The 23,131-nt window shown below is 17.9% G+C and overlaps 5 protein-coding genes across 5 annotated transcripts; 2 read left to right on the top strand and 3 right to left on the bottom strand.

Annotated features, from left to right (window-relative positions):
• Positions 1-256: 256 nt before the first annotated feature.
• On the bottom strand, positions 257-3,676 carry SUB2 (subtilisin-like protease 2, putative; the record flags this gene model as incomplete). Its single annotated transcript, XM_028672700.1, has 2 exons — positions 257-1,310; positions 1,455-3,676. The coding sequence occupies 2 exons, from the start codon at positions 3,674-3,676 to the stop codon at positions 257-259; spliced, it is 3,276 nt and encodes a 1,091-aa protein (XP_028529226.1).
• Positions 3,677-7,259: 3,583 nt separating this feature from the next.
• Positions 7,260-8,877, top strand: PGAL8A_00364400 (DnaJ protein, putative; the record flags this gene model as incomplete). The annotated part of the gene is made up of 5 exons (XM_028672698.1): positions 7,260-8,018; positions 8,244-8,372; positions 8,449-8,545; positions 8,664-8,722; positions 8,836-8,877. The coding sequence occupies 5 exons, from the start codon at positions 7,260-7,262 to the stop codon at positions 8,875-8,877; spliced, it is 1,086 nt and encodes a 361-aa protein (XP_028529225.1).
• Positions 8,878-9,953: 1,076 nt separating this feature from the next.
• Positions 9,954-11,973, bottom strand: PGAL8A_00364300 (conserved Plasmodium protein, unknown function; the record flags this gene model as incomplete). Its single annotated transcript, XM_028672697.1, has 7 exons — positions 9,954-10,539; positions 10,632-10,710; positions 10,897-10,983; positions 11,116-11,216; positions 11,394-11,450; positions 11,577-11,823; positions 11,910-11,973. 7 exons carry the CDS (start codon positions 11,971-11,973, stop codon positions 9,954-9,956), a joined length of 1,221 nt encoding a protein of 406 aa, XP_028529224.1.
• Positions 11,974-12,629: 656 nt separating this feature from the next.
• PGAL8A_00364200 (conserved Plasmodium protein, unknown function) lies at positions 12,630-16,763 on the bottom strand (the record flags this gene model as incomplete). Its single annotated transcript, XM_028672696.1, has 1 exon — positions 12,630-16,763. The coding sequence occupies one exon, from the start codon at positions 16,761-16,763 to the stop codon at positions 12,630-12,632; it is 4,134 nt and encodes a 1,377-aa protein (XP_028529223.1).
• Positions 16,764-20,909: 4,146 nt separating this feature from the next.
• Positions 20,910-22,954, top strand: CK1 (casein kinase 1, putative; the record flags this gene model as incomplete). Its single annotated transcript, XM_028672695.1, has 9 exons — positions 20,910-20,985; positions 21,111-21,151; positions 21,269-21,338; positions 21,500-21,648; positions 21,758-21,830; positions 21,922-22,071; positions 22,169-22,345; positions 22,589-22,688; positions 22,819-22,954. 9 exons carry the CDS (start codon positions 20,910-20,912, stop codon positions 22,952-22,954), a joined length of 972 nt encoding a protein of 323 aa, XP_028529222.1.
• Between the last annotated feature and the right edge of the window lie 177 nt (positions 22,955-23,131).

The following is a 23,131-nucleotide window of genomic DNA, read 5'->3' as shown; positions in this document are numbered from 1 at the left end:
TGAAAAAGAATAAATATAGCAATAAAATAATTATTAAGACGATGAGAAAATTTTATGAAATATTATAAATATAAAAAATATTAATTTAAATATGTTCTCTTTAATTTCTATTATATATAATATATACCTTTTTATAAAAGTTTTTAAGGTTTTCTGAAATATTGTCTTCTGAAGGTTCCCCATTTAGATGCTATTATAATTTTTTTTTTTTTTCTTATATATATATATATTTTACCATTATCTTTTTTTAGATGATCTAGTCTTCTACAATAAACATATGGGAATTATCATGTGAATTAATAATTTCACCTGATGAAATTTTAATTTCATCACGTTCTAATAGAGGTTGTTTTGATTCCTGAAAATAATGAGATTTTTCATTTTTAATTTTGTCCTTTTCATTTAAATTTTCATCTATATTTTTTTTATTATTGTTATTATTATTCATCAAATTTTTGTTATTTTCCTCAATCTCTTTGCTACTTGTATCCAAATAGTTATTTTGAACTTCTTTCTCTTCATAAAAATTTTCATTATTTTTATCATCTGAATTCCTATGTACTTTTTTTTTAAAATAAATAGTTCCTACTAACACGGATATAAATGATACTGACAACAGAACAATTAATATAACAATAAGATAGTTGTCATCATATTCTTGCAAATTAAATATAGAATTTTCACAAATATAAGATAACAATTCATCATGCTTGGCTTCATTTGAATCAATAACATACTTCTTACCAAGTTTTGGTGATTCTTTAAATTTAGGAAATTTCGAATCTGTTATTATTTTAATAGGAATATGAACTTCTCCATAAACGTTAGAAGATTTATCAGCAGACATAATTGCTATGACTATATTTGTTTCATATATTCCTTTTTTATAAGCTGAAAATACTATTGGTATGTGTTTTTTTTTTCCTTTATCTAAATAAAATTTCACAAAATGGCAATCAATCTGCATCCACAAACCCCCTAATAAAGTGGTTAATACAGCTGCTTCTGCATTCACCAGACCATCATGAATTGTTTTCTTTTCTCTTGATACAACATGAATTGATGTTCTAATTATAATATCTAAGACATCTTCTGCTTGAGGTATATAACCTTGATTATAACAGACAGAGTATATTAAAGCACTAACACCACATACATGAGGAGCTGCCATAGATGTTCCTGTATTTAATTTGTATAAGTTATTAGGCATAGTAGAATATATTTGATACCCTGGTGCCATGATATGTACACTATTTTCTCCATAATTAGAAAATAAAGATATTTCTAAATTTTTACTTATTGATGCAACACTACGAAAAAAAAAAAAAAAAAAAAATTATAAAAATAAACATGAAAATAAATTTTGCAATACTTTAAATATAAGTAAAATTTTCAGAAAAAAATATCAAATTATTTAAGGTAAAATTTAATTAATATATGAAAAAAAATTATACCTTAATACATGAGGTAATTTAAAGCTAGAAGGATATAATGGATAAATATCGTTATTTTTAGATTTGTTTCCTGCAGCAGATATAAAAACACTTCCTTTTCCATTTAATGTATATTTTAATCTTTCAACGGCTAAATGTAAATTAGAATCAAATTTATTAGATCCCCAACTTGCATTAATAATTGGAGTTTTATTTATTATGCAAACATTTAAAGCTTTAATTGCATGGAAACTACCTCCAAAATTTTTACCATCAATAAAACGTAGTGAAATTAAAGTGACATTAGGAGCCACACCAACTACACCTAAATCGTTTGCTTCACCACCAATTATTCCAGTAACATGAGTTCCATGCCCAGTTGAATCATTTGGGTGTTCAACCATGAAATCATAAAATTCTTCTGTCATATCATATCTTTCATCATATTTAGGAACATAGAGATTTTTAATTAAATCAACATGTTGTAAATCAACACCTGAATCTATTATACACACCTTTATATTTTTATTTCCATAACCTGCCAAAAACCAAGCATTAAATACTCTTATTATGGATAAATTCCATGTAGAATAATCTCTTAATTCCTTTGGTAAAAAACTTAATATTTCTCTTTCAATATCTGAGGATTTATTTTTACCAATACCAGCTAGTGATAATAATGAATTTAAATTAAAAAATTTATTTAAAAAAGAATATTTTACTTCATATAATTTTTTTTTTTTTTTTTTATATTTTTTTTTCTTTTTGTTTTTATTTTCTTCTTCATTTATATCATTTATTTCATCAACTGTATATGTATTAGAAAAATTCCAGCTTTCAGTATATTCTTTTAATTCGTTTTGAACTATAGTTAAAGCTTCTTTTAATAAATCCAAATTATTCATATTAAAAACGTTTGGCACAAAAAAACATATAAAATTTATTGGGGATGATATATCATAAGAAATTTTATCTACATCCTTAAAATTCTTTTTTATGTAGCTTTCTAGCTTATTTTTTGTCTCTGATATAATATTTTTCATATGTGTGGAATGTAAATCTAATTCTCCTTTGAGCACAAGTATTAACTCTTGTGTTTTAGAATTTTGATTTTTTAAATTTAGCAGGTACTGATCTAATAATTTTTCAATGCTTGAGTTTTTAATACCTGTATTATCAGTACTATCATTTTGACTTTCATTAACATTTTCATTATTTTTATGAGAATTTAAATCCTCTTTTTTATCATTATTTTCATTTTTATTTGTAGTTCCATTTGAAGGATTTTCATTATCGTGAGGATCACTTCTAAAACTTAAAAAATTTAAAACTTTTTTTAAGACACCTTGAGAATTATTATTATTGTTATTATTATTGTTATTATTATTGTTATTGTGAATATCTCTTTTTTCATTACCCTTTTCTTTAACAGAATTATTTTCTTTTTTATTATTAGAAACACTATCAAAATGTAGTTTTCCAAATCCATCATATAAATTAGTATGCGTATTTGATAAATTTTCAATATTTTTTTCTTCTTCAATATTTTTTTCTTCTTCAATATTTTTTTCTTCTTCAATATCTTTTTCTTTTTCAATAAAATTTGCTTTTACATGAGGAGATGAATTATTTAAATCAACAAATTTATGATCTTTTGTCATTAAAACTATTTTATATTTTTGTTTTCCTTTATTTTCTATTAATATATGTCTTTGGTGAGTAAATAAATCTTTTGTGTTTTCATTATATGGTATGTTTAAACTGTTTATGCTAAGCTTAGATATATCTGATGCATCAATTGAGATATCTTTCAGCAATTCATCCGAATTTGTCACAATTGTATAATGATTAAACTTACGTGTTATATATTGATTTTCCTTATCTGCTTTCTCTTCACTGTTTAAATCAAATCTTTCATTGATTCCAGAACTCAAAAATACAGGAAGTGTATTCAGATTGACATTTTTTTTTTTTCTTTTTTTCTTTAAATTTTTTTTTTTATCTCTTTGTTTTTTAAAGTTTTCTGATATTTCATAGACATCAAATAGGGGCTTATAATTATTTGCTAATTCTTCAATATTATTTGTCTTATTTACTTTGGACTTTGATAAAATTCTATAATTTTTACCTATTAATTTATTATTATCAGTCTCATATATTTTTAAAAACCGAGGGTTATTGATGTCTTTATAACATTGAAATTTAATGAAAATTAAAGAAAAAACATAAAAAATATACAGCATCTTATGAAAAATAAAAAGAAAAAAAAAAAAAAAATTAAAAATACTTAAAAATAAGTAAAAATAATATTGAAATTACATTTTAAAATTCATTATTTTCAAATTAAATTAATGATTAAAATAAAAGATATAAAAGCGAAAAAAATAAACATTTAGGATTATTTTGTTTAAATACTATCAATTGCAGATAATTTTAAATATATATATATATATATATATATATATATATATATATATATTTTTGTATTTATGCATATACATTTCAAACTTTTTGTTAAAGAAAAAAAAAAAAAAAAAAAACAAATTAAAATTTTAAAAATAACTTTAAAAGCATTATTTAAGTAAATTAAAAATTAAGATCATTACTCTTTTTATATTAATCTACACGAATATTTATCTTAAGGCAAATTTTTAAAATGAAAATATAGGTATTACAAAAAAAACAAGGCTAAGAAAATATTAAATTTTTGTGAAACTTTCAATGAAACACTTTTTTTGAAAAAATCATATTTATAATATGAATAATAAAATTTTTCTTGTATTTACAGAGTACACATATATATATATATAAATGTAGATATATTTTCTCTGTTGTGTGTACCATAAAATATTTTACATGGATAGTACTTCTTAATAATAAAGTGTGTAAATAGTTTTTCATTAATAGAAATTAATATATTTGATAATAAATATATAACACATCTTAAATTTTAATGATGAGCTCTTTTTTTTAACTTTTTTTTTTTTTTTTTTTACACAAATAATTACTATTTTTTATTTAATTTAATATATTATTTACGAGGAAACTTAAAATTTTCTTACAACTTTAAGATTAAAAAAAAAAAGAATTCCATAATATTGCTTTTGAAAAAAAAAAAAAAACTTTTTATTTAAACTTACCTTTTTAGAATATATTTCTTCATTTTATATATTTAATAAAAAAAAAAAATTGTTCTCAAAAATACTTAAAATTGAAAGTTACTTAGCTTTTCTCAATAAATAGCACAAATTATCATATAATTTTTTATTTATAATATAATATATATTAAGATCAAAGTTTACGTAAAAAAGTAAAAAGAAAATAAAAAAAAAAAAATGAGAAAATTACAAACTTACTGTTTTTATATTTTTTACCTTTTTACTCTTTCAATCTTTTTTTTCTTCAATAATTAAAAGAAATGATAATTTTTTTTACAATGCTCTTACACTAGAGTCAATAAGAACTAAAGTTATATTAATTATCCTTATTCATCTTATATATTCAAATAAAATTAATTTTAAGTTTTGTATATTTAAACCGAAAAAAAATAAAAAACCCAACATTATATACTTTTACATTTTTGTTAATTATTTTCAAATTTTTTTCTTTTTTATTTGCATGATTAAAGCATGTTAAAATTAAAAAAAAGAAAAAAAGTATATTTTTTTCTTTTAAGCATAGTATAAAATTTTATTATTGTATACGTATATAAGTATACATTAATGAAAAAGGTAACTTTTTTTTATTCTCAAATTTTTTTAAAATTGCCGTTGTAAAAGTGTAACACATTTCATACTACACCACTCTTCAAATATTAGATATTTTAATTTTTATTCAATAATTGATAGACAAATAATTTTACACATTCAACTTCTTTTTTCATCCTTATTTATTCTTTTTAATTTTATTTTTTTAATTTAAAATGACACTTTTTTTTTTGGTAAGAATAAAATTATTAAGACTTATTTAGATAAAAAAAAAAAAAAAAAAAGAGACAATGGATTTTTATGAATCAGCATGTTTAAATAAATTCATAACATTTATACTGTTGATATTTATATTTATTACAATTGATATGATATATTTTCAAAAAAAAAAAAAAAAAAAAAAAAATTTTTTTTATAATAAAAATGAAAAAAACAGTATAATTTGTTTTATATGGAAAATTTATATATTTTATATTTTTACTAATATATACGTTATGCCAAATTAATTTTCTTATGTTTATAACTTTAAATAAAATTATAATACTTAAATTTTTTTTTAAAACAATGAAAATACCATAAATATTGTAAAAAAAGAGATATTAGATTTTAAAAAAAAGAGAATTAAAAAAAAACTAAGAATTTATTTTTTTTTTTTTTATGCACCAGTTATAAATACTTTTTAGGAATTCTCAATTTTTAAAATTCACAATTCTATACATATTTAAGCTTAAATCTCTATGATTTACATATTTTTTTTTTTGCTTAAAAAATTAAAAAAGAAAAAGATTACCAATAAGATTTATCTTATAAATAATATAAAAATATGTAGCGCTTTTAGCAGAGCAACTGTATATACGATCTTTTTATTATTTTAACATTTATGATTGTCCATATTTTTAATGATTATAGTATATAATTACTGTTATTTTATATATAGTTAATAATAGAAAATAGATATTTCTGCACAGTTTAATTTATAAAAGTACATTTTCTAAAATTGCATATATTTAACTTATAAATTTTAACATTTCTTCATTTTTAAATTTTATTATTTTTTTTATTTTATATTAATTATAATTTTATTAATTTTTATTACTTTTTTATATTTTATTAATTTTGTATATTTAAAAAAAAAAAAAAAAAAAAAAGAAAAAAAAAAAAGAATCAAAAAGAGAAAAATAAATAAATTCAGATTATAAATTTTTTTTTTTTTTAATGAAGTTTCATTTTAAAATATTTAAAAGTATAAGAAAAGAGTTATTAAAAATGTTAAAAAAATAAAAATTCATCAAAAAAAAAAAAAATTTAAACAGTAAAATAGCATATGTAAAATCATTTTATATTTTTTCGTTTTTTATGTATATATAAATATATCTATGGAAACTTATATGTATATTTTTTTTTTTTTTTTTTTGTTTATTAATATTTTTTACATATAAAACTTTTTTAAAAAAAATAAAAAGGAATATTACATAAAAAGTTAAATGATGCTAAAATTTATTGTCCATCTTGGAATTTGAGGCATATTGTATCATTACAAGATAATTTTTCTTTTTAATAAATATTATAATTTTTTCATAATAATTTTAATATTTATACAGGTGTTTTATTTTTATTTTGTTTAACGTAAGGAGAGACTTTATTCCTTCTCAACACATATTTTAAAAAGTATCAGTCATAAGTAAACATATACAATTAAAACAAAGAATTATAAGAATGTAACAAATATTTAAAAATATATATACTAAAAAAAAAAAAAAATTTAAAGAATAAATATTTTATAAGCTAAGATATCAAAAAAAAAAAAAAAAAAACATAATAAAAAAAAATAATTAATAACATATTTTTAGATATGTTAATCATTTTTTGTTAACATAATATATAAATTCAAATTAAAGTTATGCCATGTTTTGTACTACATTATCATTATAAATTTTTAAGAGAGGAAGATAAAACTTAATAAAGGATATTCTGTTATGTTTATAAATAAATATTTCTAAAAGTGAAAATTAGAAAAATATAATATAGAACAACACAGAAAAATAAAATAATAAAATATAATAAAACATAGGAAATTAAGAAAAGAAAAAAGAAGACCAAACATAACAACAGATAAACAATGATAGGAAATAAAGAAGAAGCTTTTGAATGCTTCAATTTAGCTTTGAAATATATGAATATAGGAAATTATGCTCATGCAAAAAAGTTATTTTTGAAAGCAAAACGAATGTTTCCAGATATGGAAATAAATGATAAACTAAAAATATGCGAAGAAGAATTAAAAAAAACTGAAAATATAGGAACAGAAAAAGTAACAAATAATAATGATATTTATAGAGAAAATCAAAATAGAATGCATGAACGTCATAAAAAAAAAAATGATTTAATGGAAAAAATTTTAAAAACAAATAATTATTATGAAATTTTAGGTATACCTAAAAATAGTAATGATGAAACTATTAGAAGTGCATATAAAAAATTAGCTAAATTATATCATCCAGATAAAAATAAAGAAAAAGGAGCAGAAGAAGCTTTTAAGAAAGTTTCCAAAGCATTTCAACATTTAATAAATAAAGAAAAAAGATATGAATATGATAATAATTCCGAGGAAGATATACATCAAAACTTTAGAACAACTCATTATTATTACAATGATGATTCATTTACACCCGAAGATCTTTTTCGTAATTTTTTTGGCATAAATTTTGCTACATGTAATAATAGAACTTTTAGAACCAATATCAATTCTAATAGAGCATATACTACTACTAATAATAATGTTAATAATAGCCAAAGAAATTATTCATTAATTCAAATATTAATATTTTTAATAATGTTTATTATTTTTTTTTTATCGAGCCATTTTGAACATCCTAAAGTAAAAATATAAAAATATTTTAATGTAATTTTATTTTCATATACTTATTTTGAAATTATTGATATAATGAATTTGTATACTTATATGTATATATTCATGTTATTCTTATATATTAATATATAGCGTAAATTTATTTATTTAAAAAAAAAAAAAAAAAAAAAATTAAATATATAAGAATATTCATTAATATAATCACGAAAAAATTTTCCTCTTTTTTATAAATAGGCAGTTTATTCTCTTCAAAAAACGAGTTATTTTGATACAATAAATTATACTACTTTAAATAAAGTTCGTTTTTATACAAAAAGAACTTTTAATTATACTTATCCTAGAAATAGTGACTCACGTTTTCAGGTTATTTTTTTATTTTTCATTTATTCTATTTCATTTTTTTGATTCATATTTATTAAAAAAATTTTTTTTTTTGTAGATTGAATATGAAGTAGAATATAAATATTATGAACACGAATGCCTTATTTTGTCAAAAAAAATAAAAAATGATTATTACAAAGAAAAATCTAAATATAGTAATTCTCTTTTTTTTTTTTCTTTAATTTACATTTTTAATACATTATTTATTTGATTACAATTATATATTAATATTATTTTTGTAATCTCAATATTATATTATCTAATTTTTTATAGATCAGAAATTAAATTATCAAGAAATTCCGGAAAGTTGCATAAAATTAAAAACATTGGAAGTAATTTCTTTTTTTTTTACTCATTAAATACAAATATATTATTCTTTATTTTTTTATACAATTTTGTTCATATTTTTCTATTTATAATGTATACATTTTTTTTTATTTTTTAGGCTCAGTATAATAATTATATTTTAAAATTAAAAAAGCGATAACTGAACCAATTTAAGTTGATAAATTATTTTTTTTAATTTATAATACAAAATTTATAAAAAAAGAAAAATTTTTTTTTTTAATATTTCATTATATTATTATTTTATGTTTTAAATAAACTTTTTATGAATATTTTTAAATGATGCAAATTTGATATTATTTAACTTTATTATTATTATTATATATTTATGTTTTAATTGTTACGCAGATGTATACATTTCAAAAATAATTATTAAAATATATTAACTTTTATTTATTGGTTTCATTGTTCACACATTTTTATTTATTCCATCTCCTTTTTATTTTGCATTTTTCTTTTTTCTTTTTTCGTTTATATATTTGTAATTTTAATATCATGGATTTTTTAAATTCAATTGAGTATGTTTAAAAATTGATATATATATATATATATATATGTTAAAAATATTTTAGAATACTTTAAGAAGCATATTATTTTCTTCTTTTCAGTATTTAACATTTTTTATAATCCCTTTTATTTTTACTTATATATTTTGTTCATGAATATATATATTATCAAATTTTGTGGAACTTGTTGTATATATAAAAATTAAAAATTATTTTTTTTAAATCGTCAATATTTCGTAATTTTTTTCAGATATTTAGATTTTTTTTTTAATTTTTACTAACTTAAAATGATATATTTATATTATAATTTCTTATTTTAATTTTTGTAGTAATAATATAAAAAAATATAATAATTCATTATTAGTTTTTAACTAAATATACTAAATTTTTTAATTAAAATTAAATAATTTAAAATGTTATAATAGAATACGAAAAATACTTCTGTTAACACACTACGTTTTTGAAGTATTCTTTATATTATATTTATTATTGCTATATTATAATTTTTGCCTTAGTAAAATTATTATTATTATTATTATTATTATTATTATTATTATTGTTATTAATTCCATTTTTATTATATATATATATATATATGAAATTGTATTATAATTAAAATCATTCTATTTTTTCTTTTTGAAATTGTTATGAATATTTTCAAAATATTTATGAGATATATTATTGTCACTATTAATAAATTTAATATGGGAATTTACTGTTCATTGCTATCTGATGTATGAGATGTATATTCATTTTTAGCATTATCATCATTTTTATTAAACTCTTTTAATTCATTTTCTTCTTTTTTCAACGCATCACATAGATATTTATAACAAAATTTTTCAGAGTTATTCGATGGAAATTTTTTAGACAATTTTAACTTGTCTTTAATATGATCATTATTTTCATCCAAACAAATTAAATTGTTTACATTTCCCTTTTCTATATTTTTTACATCAGTAAAATTATATTTTATACTTTTTCTTTTATTAGCGGATATAACATCTTTTATTCTATTTTTATATAGATTATTCTCATTTTTAACAGATTTAACAAAGTAAATCTCCTCATCTAAGTTTTTTTTTTTTTTTTTTTTATTGGATTTATTTAATAGACTTTTTTTTAAATTAAATATTTTCAAATAAATGATTATCTCATTCATACAAACCAATATGGCATTAAAAAAATTATCGTTTAAATCTTTTAATATAATGGTTTTTTTTTTTTTTTTTATATCTTTATATATGTGAATACTTTTAATATCATATAAGAAATGAGCTTCTTCTAAATCGTAAAAACTACATTATTAATTTAAAAGAAATATATATATATATATGTATATATGTACATTTATTTATTTGATAATAAAAAGGATTTTTATCAAATTTACCTGAAAGTGTTCAATATACTTGAGTTTACACCTTTAATTGTGTCTTGGTATGAATGAGTATACACTGTTAAAAAATTTTCTGAAGTAATATATTGTTACATAAATAATATATTTATAAAAATAACAATAATAATATTTAAATTAGAAATTTAAATAAAGATAATTGACTAAAATTAAAATTTTAATAAACTTATTTGAAATAATATATACATAAGTTTATTTAAAAGAATAAATATGTTTTTCTCTTATATATATATTATAATACCTATATTTGTTCCATCTAACACAATATAGTTTAATTTTTTTTTTTTATAACTTTCAAGTAAATTTTCAATAAGTAATCCATTACATCCTATTAAACGAAAAAAAGATAAAACCTTTATTTTAGTGACTTTTATAGATTTAAATTAATAATATAATATATATAGGATTATTTTGTGAAATAAGTTATTTATATATATAAATATATTTTTTTTTTTTATGCCTTCTTTTCCTATATCCCAAGCTTTTTTATGAGATAATTTTATTGAGGAAATGGAAGGAATATTTTTTCCTGGTGGTTTCCATTGGTAATTTTTTATCTTTCTAATGTAAAAATGCAAATATTTTTTTATATTTGAGATTAATACATATATTTTTAATAAATGTATATATTCATAAAAATAAAAAAGGATCTATAATTATTTCAAAACTACGAATACATTTTTATTTGTGTGCACAAAGTCAATACAATTATAGTGAGAAGAAAATGTAGAAAATAACCTTATTTTATCGGAAATGAGTATGCTACCATAATTTTTAAGTGGGAAATTAACAATGCTTTTATGAATATAAAATAAAAATAAATAACAAAAATAAAATATTTAAGAATTAAGATAAGTAATCACTTTAATTTTAGTTTTTATTATTACTAAAAAAAAAATTTTGCTATTTTTTTATTATTACCTGTTCATATTATTTATATAGCTAACTGTATGAAACTTTTTATATTTTTTATCTTTTTTTGGTATAAAACTTCTACTAACATATGAATAAATTTTAATATTTTTTTCATCTGTCGTATCAGAGTTATAAATACTGGAACTATCACTTTCATTTGAATATGTGAAATATGATTCATTATCTGAATCTTCTAAAAAATTATTTACGTCTTTATATGATTCAACACTTGTTTCACTTTGATCATCTCGTACTACAAATTTAATTAAATTAATATTTAAATATAAATAGATAAGAAAATAACTGTTAATTTTACGCATAATCACAAAGATTATTTACTCATATCGTTGTAGGAGAGAAAAATTTCTTTCACATTTTCCTTTATTAATTCATCCGTTAACATTTTTTATTATACAACATATAAAACATAAATGAAAAAAGCAAATATAAAAATATATAATTGTAATACACTTTTAAATTATTAAAATAATTAATTCTATTGATTCATTGTTTTATTTTAATGTTTCGAAAATGTTTTTTTCAAAATATACTGTTTAGACAAAATATTTATATTAAAGAAAAAAAAAAAAGGTTCATATGTGCACATGTGTTAAATTCATATAAAAAATATTTATATTAATTGAATTTTTAAATAACAAATTTATAAATAGGCTATTCACATGCAATATAAATTTTTTTTTTTTTTTTTTCTTTTTTTTTTTAAATCGTGCATATTATTTAGAAATCAGTTTAAATAAGTTTTTTTTTTTTTTCTTTTTTTTTTTTTTTTTTTTCCCTGTTTTTATAATTTGTTTTCAACAAACATCATTAATAAATATATTTTTTTCAAATATTAAAAAAAATTTACAAATTTTATTAATAATTATAAAAAATTAATTTACACTAAGTATTACCTTCATAGGTGCGTTTATAAAAATAAAAACATAATAACTGGCTTTTTTATCAAATATGTAAATGTATATATATATATATATATCAAAAGAAAAAATTTCATAGGTGATGCTTTTATATACTAGTAGTTTATTATGAAATTTTTTTTTATTTTATTATAGTTCCGTCCTTATAATTAAGATTTTCTACATTATCGAAAACTTGATTTTTTATAATATTATCAATAGTATAATTTATTTTTTCTACAACATGTTTTACCATATATTCATTTTTCAGAATGTTTGTTGCAATACCTGAAATTTTAGTTACTAATCTACGATTTGTTTTCTCTTTTAATACACTTTTATGTACTTTGCATATGGTTTTAATCCATATATAAAATGTGTTAATAAAAAATTTACTTTTTGTTAAACTACTTAAAAGGAATTCTAAAAGTTTTATTGAATGTTTTTTTCCTAAATTTATAATTGTATTTTTAATTAATTTTTCGTCTTTCGTATTAATCAAGTCTATTACGTTACAATATCTTTTTAATGATATATTAAGTTTAATCATTGATGAAATTACCAAAAATTTATCATTTGAATTAACTAAATCCTTATCTAATTTATTATTCATATCATGATTATAATTGTTTTTTAAATCACTAGAATTATTATCAAAATCCCTTCTATCATATGAAAATTCATCATCTGTTTTCCTCTTTTTACTTTTTTCTAAAATATTTTCTTCTATATCTTCCTTTACTACTTCTTCTTCTTTCTTTTTGTTTCTTTTTTTCTTTTTTTTAATTTTTTCTTTTTTTTCATCATTTCCTTTTTCTTCATTTGAACTATTACATTCTTTATTTATCTCTTCATTTTTATTTATTTTTTCCCCTTCACATGTATTTTCCTTCTCTGATTTAATATTTTCATATATTTCCTTTTCTTCATTTATGTATACATTTTGATTATTCATTTTTTCATTTTCATCAATTTTTTTTTCTTTATCTGTACTTTCATTTTCTTTTTTAATATCTTCGTTATACATTTCTTTCTCTTTGTCTATATTTTTTTCTTTCAATTTCATATTTTTATTAAATTTTTCTTTTTCATTTATAAGTACATCTTGTTTATTCATTTCTTCATTTATAGTAATTCCTTTTTGCTCATCTGTAATTGCATTTTCTTTATTTATTCCCCCTTCATCTTGTATACTTATTTCAACTTCTTTTATTTTCTTACTTTTTTTCATGTTATTTTCTTTGATATTTTTACCTTCTTTATCTGATTCTGTTTCCGTTTCATTTATATATGTACGCATATTTTTTTTTTTAATGTTTTTATTTTTATTCTCTATATTATCAAAATTTTCCTCTATTGTTTCAATTATTACTTTGTTTTCTATATTTTTTTTTTCATCCTCTATTTTGATATTTTCTTTTGTCTCATTTTTTTTTTCCTTTATATCCAACTCTATTTCTTCATTTTTATATTTTTTGTCTTCTACATCCTTAACTCTCTTTTCTGGTCTTTTTTTCTCAATTCTTTTTTGCTTTACTTGCTTTAATTCTACTTTTATTTCATTTTCTGTTTCTTTGTGTTCTATTTCGTCATTTATTATAATTGTTTTTTTTTTATTTGTACTGCTATTTTCATTATTAATAATGGTTTCTTCTCTTTTATTTATATTACTTTCCTCTTTTTTATTTAGATTAAATTCATGACTTTTATTGTATGAATATATTTCTTCAACTTTTTTTAATTCCAATAATATTTCTTCTTTTTCATTTTCATCTTTGAGATTTTTATCATATATATTTTCTTCTTCATTGTATAATTCTTCATCTTTACTTTTTACTAATTTATTTTCATTTGCATAAGAATTTTCCAAACTTAAATCTTCTTTATTTAATAATGATGATGAAGATATGCATAAATCATCGCTTGAATTTTTGGAATTTGTTGAATAAAGCATATTTTGATTTTTCAATATATTTTTATTTATTTCAAATTCTGAAGAATTTTCTAAATTTTCTTCATTTAAATAAAAATTTGAATTATCAGTGTTACCATTTAATAAATTTATGTTCTCATTTTCTAAGCATTTACTATTATGGTTATTTAAAAAAAGAGAGTTTCCATTGTATATATCTTGATCATTATTACCTAGTATTGCATGATTCTCCATATTTTCATTATGATTAATCTTTTTTTTTTTTTCATCTATAGATATTGCACAGTTTTTTATATCCAATGCATAACTTTCATCGATAATTTTGTTTTTACAACTATATATATCATCATCGGAACAATATTCTTGAGAACAAAATTCTATATTATCTTTATTTACAGAAGAATTAACACTTTTTTTACTTTCTGCACTTGATTTAATTTCTTTTATTTTTTTAATTTCCACATCAGGTGATTCATTTGTTATATTTCCATTAAGATGAATTTCTAAGAGATTTTGTTTATTTTCCATATTCATATTATTAGCAAAATTATTAACACTATTTAATTTCTCTTTATCTTCATCATTTGTTGAATCACTCTCCATTAAAGAATCACTTTCATTATAAGAAGATTTTTTATCACTATTATCACTATCTTCCCATGTTATTTCACTATCTATATATGAATCACTATCTGAATAACAAGAAAATTTAGACTCATTTATAACTTTATCTATTAAATTCTTTTTTTTTTCATTATCACTCATATTTTTCACTGCTATTATTTTATTGTTTGAATCAATCACATTTAATTCTATTGATTCTGTATTATTTTGAAAAGTATATAAAAAATCATGATTAATTTGAATTGTATATATTTTTGCAGTGTTATCATTCATTGCAACTGCATCAAAGAAAAAATTACTATTAATATAAATCTCTTTATTCATTATATGTTCTAAGTACTTATTATAATTTGATGATAATCTTTTTTTTTTTTGTATTATACTTTTTTGTTTTGCTACTCTTTCTGAGAATATATCAGAAACATTATATATAAAATATGTTTTAAATGGTAATTGCATATATAAAACTGGGTTTTTCTTAATATTTGCGAAACCAAATTTAAAACTTTCTTGATTCAAATAATCAATAAAATATATTTGTATTTTTCCACTTTCACCATAAATCAATAAATATAATTTAATAATATTTTCCTTAATTTTTAAATTACAAATATTTCCCTGTTCTTTCATATTACTATTTTCATTTTCCTTACATACATTTAAATCGAAAGGGATATTGTTTTCTCTATTTTCGCTATGTTCACACATATTTAAAGAGTTTAAAGAAATATTTGAGTTATTTTCTCTCTCTGTTTCTTTTCTTTTATCATCTGAAAATAAGTTAGTTGATGAAAGTAATACATTATCATTTCCATTTTTCAATTTTTCTCTATTTAATATATTTTCTTCTGTTATAGAATTTATTATATGACATTCATGTGAAGTATTTTCTTTTTTATCATTATTTTCATTACCAATGTTTTCATTTATTTTTTTTTCTTTATCAAATACATTAATTTTAAAAAAAAATCCTCCTTTTATTATCTCATTATTTAGTTTATTTACTGATAATTTTACTAAACATTTTTTCTTATTCTTATATTTTCCTTTTACAAATTTATATACTGTTATGTCTTTATCTGAGTAACTGCAAACGTGTATAACTTCTTTATATTCCTTGTTAAGTTTATAATATTTATTTTTGTAAGAGTGATATAAATATTTTTCCTTTTTACTCTTGAATGGAAGACTCATATTTGTATTTTTCACTTTTAATGTTTTATCTTTCAAATATATTAACTTTAAAAAATATAATCTTCTACAAGTGCTTAAATATAAAATATTTTTATATGAACAAAAATTCACTTTCAAGGGAGTATCTTTTAAATTTAGCATAACATTACATTTTCCATTTGCTTTTGATTGAAACAAGGAAAACTTATTTTTTTGAATAAAAATTATATGTTCTTTGAAATATATAAAATCTATAGGTTCTGAATCATTTAAATTCATTAAGCAACGTTTTTTTTTTGTTTCATTATCATACATATAAAATCGGTTATTTGAAAGCAATATAAAATTTGACTCTTTTGTTAAATATGCTTTTATAAAATTTTCTGATGTAACGGAATTACTTATTTCGTAATGCCTCAATTTGTCACTTTTTGATCTCATTTTAAATAAGAAGAGCTTGTAACAAAATTTTCTACCATTTTTAGTTATTTGATTAACTAATAGATTGTTTCTTTCTATATCTAAAATGTCTCCATTGTAATCCATTTTTTTCTTTTTATTTTTTTTTATTATTTAACAATTTAATTTTTTTTTTTTCCCCCAATATGTCAACAATTTTAAAGCAGTAACATATGATTTAAAACAATTCTCAAAATTAACAAAAATTAAAACCATTTATGTTTTTTTGTTACATAAATAACAATATATATAAAAACATAATTAAAGGAAGTTTAAATATATTTTGAATTTTTATAGATAAAGCAATTTATGAAAATAATGCTTTTCTTATACTTTTTTCGATTTTTTCAATTTAAAAAAAATACTCCAACAAAATTTTCATTTTTTTTTAAGAATCATACCTCATATATTTTAGTTTTTTTATTCTCTTTTATTTATTTTTGTTTATTTTAAAATATAAAAATATGTAAATAAATTTTTTATAAAAAAAAAAAAAAAAAAAAGAAAAAAAAAAAAACACAAATAGGTGTTACATTTATTTTATTTTATTTTTTTAACTTTAAAAATACATATACATAATATTTAATTATGAGAAAAAAAAAATATAAAATAAAAAATTATTTTATTTTTTTTTTTTTAATTTTCTCTTTTTTATAATCAAAAAACAACATCTTAATTTATATATTATTTTTTAAAATTAGTATGTTAAAAATATACAAAATATCATTTTTCTACAATTTATTTAAAAACGCAGTTGAATTCTTTATAAGATAATAATTAAAAATTCTCATATTATACATTCTTTTTTTAAAATAATAAAGTAATTTTATGTGATTTTTAATTTTTTGTAGTAATAATTAAAAAAAAATTAAGAAATTAAGTCATTAAACATTATATGAATTAATGAAATCCCTTTTTATTTTATCTTTTTTATTATTTAATAAAACTTCTTTTAAATTTTTTTCAACATCTCCTATAAAGTAGACCTAAATAAAATTCTATTATATTTCTTAATTTTGAAAAAAAATGAATATTACAGTAATAGTTAATGATATAATATTTATGACTATTATTTAATTAAAATATATTAAATATTGATAGAATAAAGAAATCACATTTTTAAAATTAGTTAATTATTTTATGTTTTTTATTTATTTTAATTTATTATGAAGATTTATTTTAAAATGAATAAGCTTACCATAATCATTTATATTTAATCTATATTATAAAATTTTATAAAAAGAAAAAAAATTCAATATATACTATTTTTTTTTTTTTTTTCTCTCTCTTCCAGAGAATCTTATAAAGAAGTATTTTTTTTATTTTACAATACAAAAATAATAATTTAAAATACGTTACTTTTTAATACATTCTTTAACTTAACTAATACTCAAAATATAATTTCCACTTCTATTCTAAGAATTTAAGTTCTTATATTTTAATGGATTTCCAATTATACTTTATGAATATTTATTTCCTTTCATCTTTTCTACTTTGTGTATTAAATTTTACTTTTTTTAGAATAGTAATTTTTAAATATTTTTTCATTATTTTAATTATTCAAATGTTTAAATTATTAAATAAATATGTATAATAATGATAAAAACAATTAAAATAATAAAATAAAATTATATGAAAATAAAAGTAAAAATTAAAAGTTAACTAAATTGCTATGTATCACTTTTTATATTATTTCATTTAATTCTTTTTAATGTTATATGTTAAATGAACGAGAAAAAAAAAAAATTAATAAAAATATAACTAGCAATAAAATTTATAGTTAAATAATTTTTATAAATAAGGAACTGAATTTTTTTAAATAAAATTATCAAAATAAAATTAAAATGAAAATTATAATAGTTCTTTATAGAAATTTCAATAAATTCATGTGTGCAAGAATATAATAAATTGTCTTAGGAATAGGTAAACAAATAATTATGAAGTTAAAAAGATATAAAAGAAACTTAAAGCAAATAATTATTTTTTAATGTAAGAAATAAATTTTTAGGATCTAAAATAAATAATAAAAAACCCAATTAAAGAAACAATCAATTTGATAAAAAAAATTGATACATTAAGAAAAAATTTTATAAAAGTTATTTATGTATGAATAATACAAGAAAAAAGCTTTATAAAAGGTAACCAACAAATGTAAACTAAGAAATCTAAAAAAGACGAAGCATTATGTTAATATAAAAAAAAAAAAATATATTAGGAGAATAATAAAGTAAAGCAAATAATAAATGATTTAAGTACAGCTAAAAATTGAATCATCTATAACCTAAAAAAAGAAATCTTTTAAAATTAAAAACATATACATGAAAATATACCTTACAATTTTAACTAAAAATCATGAGAAAATTTTTTTTATAAATCACACACACCACAAAACAAAAAACATAAAATTATCATACTTAATTGACTTTTACAAATAAATTCATTCTAAATTTCGCTCTTTTTTAAAAATATTTTATTCATCATAGCTTTTAGTATGTATTTAAAAAAAAAAAAAAAAAAAAAAAAAAAAAAAAAAAAAAATAAATATTAACAACTATTCATGAAGCGTAAATATTTTTTTTTTCTTTTTTTCTTTTGTACTACATAGTAGGAAATATTTTGCATGTGATAGTTTATAAAATTTGCTTAACATTTAATTGTTAAAATAGAATGTTCATAAAAAATTCAGTTATGCATTAATTTTTATATTTAAAAAAAAGAAAACGCTTACATTTAAAAAAAAAAAAAATATTATACATATATATATGTATATAAATATATATAAATATATATATATATATATAAGTATATATATATAATATATATATATATATATATATATATATTTATTTATTTATTTATACACATATATTTTTTTATTAAATGTCATGCACTATTACCTAAGATTGAAAATAAGTTTTTAATTAAAGATTTAAAAGAACGCCTGACTTAATGAAAAAAAAAAAAATTAATAATTCCAAAAAAAAAAAAAAAAAATATACAAAATAAAAATCATTAAAAAGGGGGAACTAACAACGAAAAATTTAAGTAATTGTTAAAAACAATATACATATTTGAAAGTATGTTAATGTAAAATACAAAAAAGAAACGAATTTTATTTTTCTTATTTGGTAATTAATTCTTTATAACATAATACATTTGAATATACATTAAATATTTATCTATGCTTTATATAAGTTAAATGATTTTTTATTTTTACATACTTAATGTATTATATTTTTGTTTTTATGAAGATATATTTATATAATTTGCTCATTTATATAAATACGTATGCATATGAATATATTTAATTTATATGCATTTTTATATTATAAATTTATCATAACTTTTTATATATATTTCTTTAAAAATTATTATGAAATTTTATATTTTTATTAAAGAAAAAAAAATAAATAAAATACTAAAAATTAAAAATATGCACACATCATTTTAAAATCACTAATGGAATAATATTATAATGTTAATGTAATAATAAGAGATAAAAAATATTTATATATATTGAAATCAATCATGCATCTAAAATTAATATTTATGTTTTTATACGTTGAAATCTTGCTCTAATGTAAATATCATTTACTTATTATAAAATTCGATTTTTTTAAAATATAATTATGTGCAAAAAGCATTTATACATTTAGTATACATGATTATTTTTTTTTATAAAAAAGACATTTTTATTATATTGTATAAAAATTTACATTAAACTATATATTAAAATGATTTATATTAATATATATAATAAAAATTATTATTATTATTACTACATATAATCAATATTATATATTTTTATTCTTATATTTTATAATTAATTTTATATAATTACATTTAAAGATAAAAAAAAACAAAATATAGTTAATACATCTATATTTTTTAAAAACGTTTTGAATCTTTTAATTATGTACTATGCTAAATCTATTATTTTGAAAAAATTTATGTAGACAAAAAGAAATATTATAATTTATATATGTAATGAGGAATTTATATTTTTATTCATATATAATATTTATTCTATTTTTAAGTGTTTATCTAGTGATTATACAAATTATTATATAACAAAAAAATATATAAATAAGCTTAATTTTTTGCATTTTTGTGTATATTTATATATATATATACATTGATCTATTACATTTCTGTTAATTCATTTTTAAAATTTATTTTATTATATTCTTTTTTTTTTTTTTTTGTATGTAGCTATAAAACAAAATATTAATAATGGAAATAAGAGTAGCGAATAAATATGCGTTAGGGAAGAAATTAGGAAGTGGTTCTTTTGGGGACATATATGTTGGTAATAAATTAAAAGAATTTTATTAAAATTTCATTTATTTTCGAATTATAGGATATATTATAAATTTAATCAAATATTCATCTATTCCTACAAAAAAAAATTTAAATAAATTTTGATTTCTTTAGCCAAAGACATTGTAACTATGGAAGAATTTGCTGTAAAACTAGTAAGTTGAAAAAAGAGAAAAAAAAAAATATCTTTAAAATATTAAGTTTTTGATAGATATTCCTAATATACATAATTTTATATATATTATTATTTGAAATTTCTGTTCTTTTACTAGGAATCAACTAGGTCAAAGCATCCTCAGCTATTATATGAATCAAAATTATATAAAATATTAGGGGGAGGAAGTATGAATATTCTATGAAAAATTTAAATTATAAATATATAAAAAATATAAAATAAAAAAAAGATAAAATAATTTAAATGCATTTAAAAAAAAAAATAAAATAATAAAATAAAATAAGTAAAATAAAGAATATATATTGGCATTAATATCTTTTTCCTTTAGTTGGTGTACCTAAAGTTTATTGGTATGGAATAGAGGGAGATTTCACTATTATGGTTCTTGATTTATTAGGACCATCTTTAGAAGATCTCTTTACTTTATGTAATAGAAAATTTTCTTTAAAAACTGTCCTTATGACAGCAGATCAAATGGTTAGATTGCATATGTTCTAATATTATTATAATTGTTACTATTATTTATTTATTTTATAAAGAATATAAAATAATTTTTTTTTGCTTTTTAATTCCTTTATTTTTACAGTTAAATAGAATTGAATATGTTCATTCAAAAAATTTTATTCATAGAGATATTAAGCCGGATAATTTTTTAATAGGTATTTAATTTTATACATTAATTTAATAATAGTATAATATAATTTTATATATATAATTTTTTTTTTTTTTTTTTTTTTTTTTTATTTATAGGTAGAGGTAAAAAAGTTACTTTAATTCATATTATTGATTTTGGTCTTGCAAAAAAATATAGAGATTCTAGATCACACACGCATATACCTTACAAAGAAGGAAAAAATTTAACAGGAACAGCAAGATATGCTAGTATAAATACACATTTAGGTAACATTACATTTAAAGTAGTATTTTTTATATGTTTTTATATACCCTATTTTATTTTATTGATTTTATTTTTCTTGTTTACTTTTTTCTCATTTAGGAATTGAACAATCTCGTAGGGATGATATTGAAGCCCTTGGATATGTTCTTATGTATTTCCTTAGGGGAAGTTTGCCTTGGCAAGGCCTAAAAGCTATATCTAAAAAGGATAAATATGATAAAATTATGGAGAAAAAAATTTCAACATCCGTTGAAGTCTTGTGTAGAAATGCAAGCTGTAATATTAAATATATTCTAAAAGATATCTATGTGTTTCTATACATATTTTGGAAAAATAAAATATATATAATGAAAGAAAAAAAAAAAAAAAAAAACATATTAAGTAGTCTTTATATTTTCGGAGTTTTATATAAATATTAAAATATAAAAATAAAATATGTACATATTACAATTAATCCAAAAAATAGAAATAAATTTAACATAATTCTGCTTTATCATTTTTTTTTTCTTTTTCGTTTAGTCGAATTTGTAACATATTTAAATTATTGTAGATCCTTACGATTCGAAGATAGACCTGATTACACATACCTAAGAAGGCTTTTAAAGGATCTTTTTATAAGGTTACAACAATGAAAAATTACGTTAATAGAGAAAGTTGAAAATATGGATTTATTATATAAAAAAAGAATATATATAAAATTAATATATTTTTAATTCCTTGTTTTTTTTTTTTTTTTTTTTTTGTTATAGGGAAGGGTTTACTTATGACTTTTTGTTTGATTGGACATGTGTATATGCGTCTGAAAAAGACAAAAAAAAAATGCTAGAAAATAAAAACCGATTTGACCAGACTGCAGATCAAGAAGGAAGAGTAAAACAAAATTAAAAAAAAATTTTGAGATATATCTTAGGAAAATTCACAGCATTTTATATATATATATTTTTATTTTTTTTCTTTTTTAATTGAAGAATATAATTTAAATGAATAAAAATACATGGTTATTTTCTTATAATTGTACTGTAGAGATTTTAAATTCCTTTTTTTTTTTTTCTTTTTTTTTTT

Source organism: Plasmodium gallinaceum, assembly GCF_900005855.1.
Source record: "Plasmodium gallinaceum strain 8A genome assembly, contig: PGAL8A_v1_98, whole genome shotgun sequence".
Classification (NCBI taxonomy): Eukaryota; Apicomplexa; class Aconoidasida; order Haemosporida; family Plasmodiidae; genus Plasmodium; species Plasmodium gallinaceum.
Note: the sequence above shows the minus strand (reverse complement) of the source record. Positions and strands in the feature narration are given on the sequence as shown.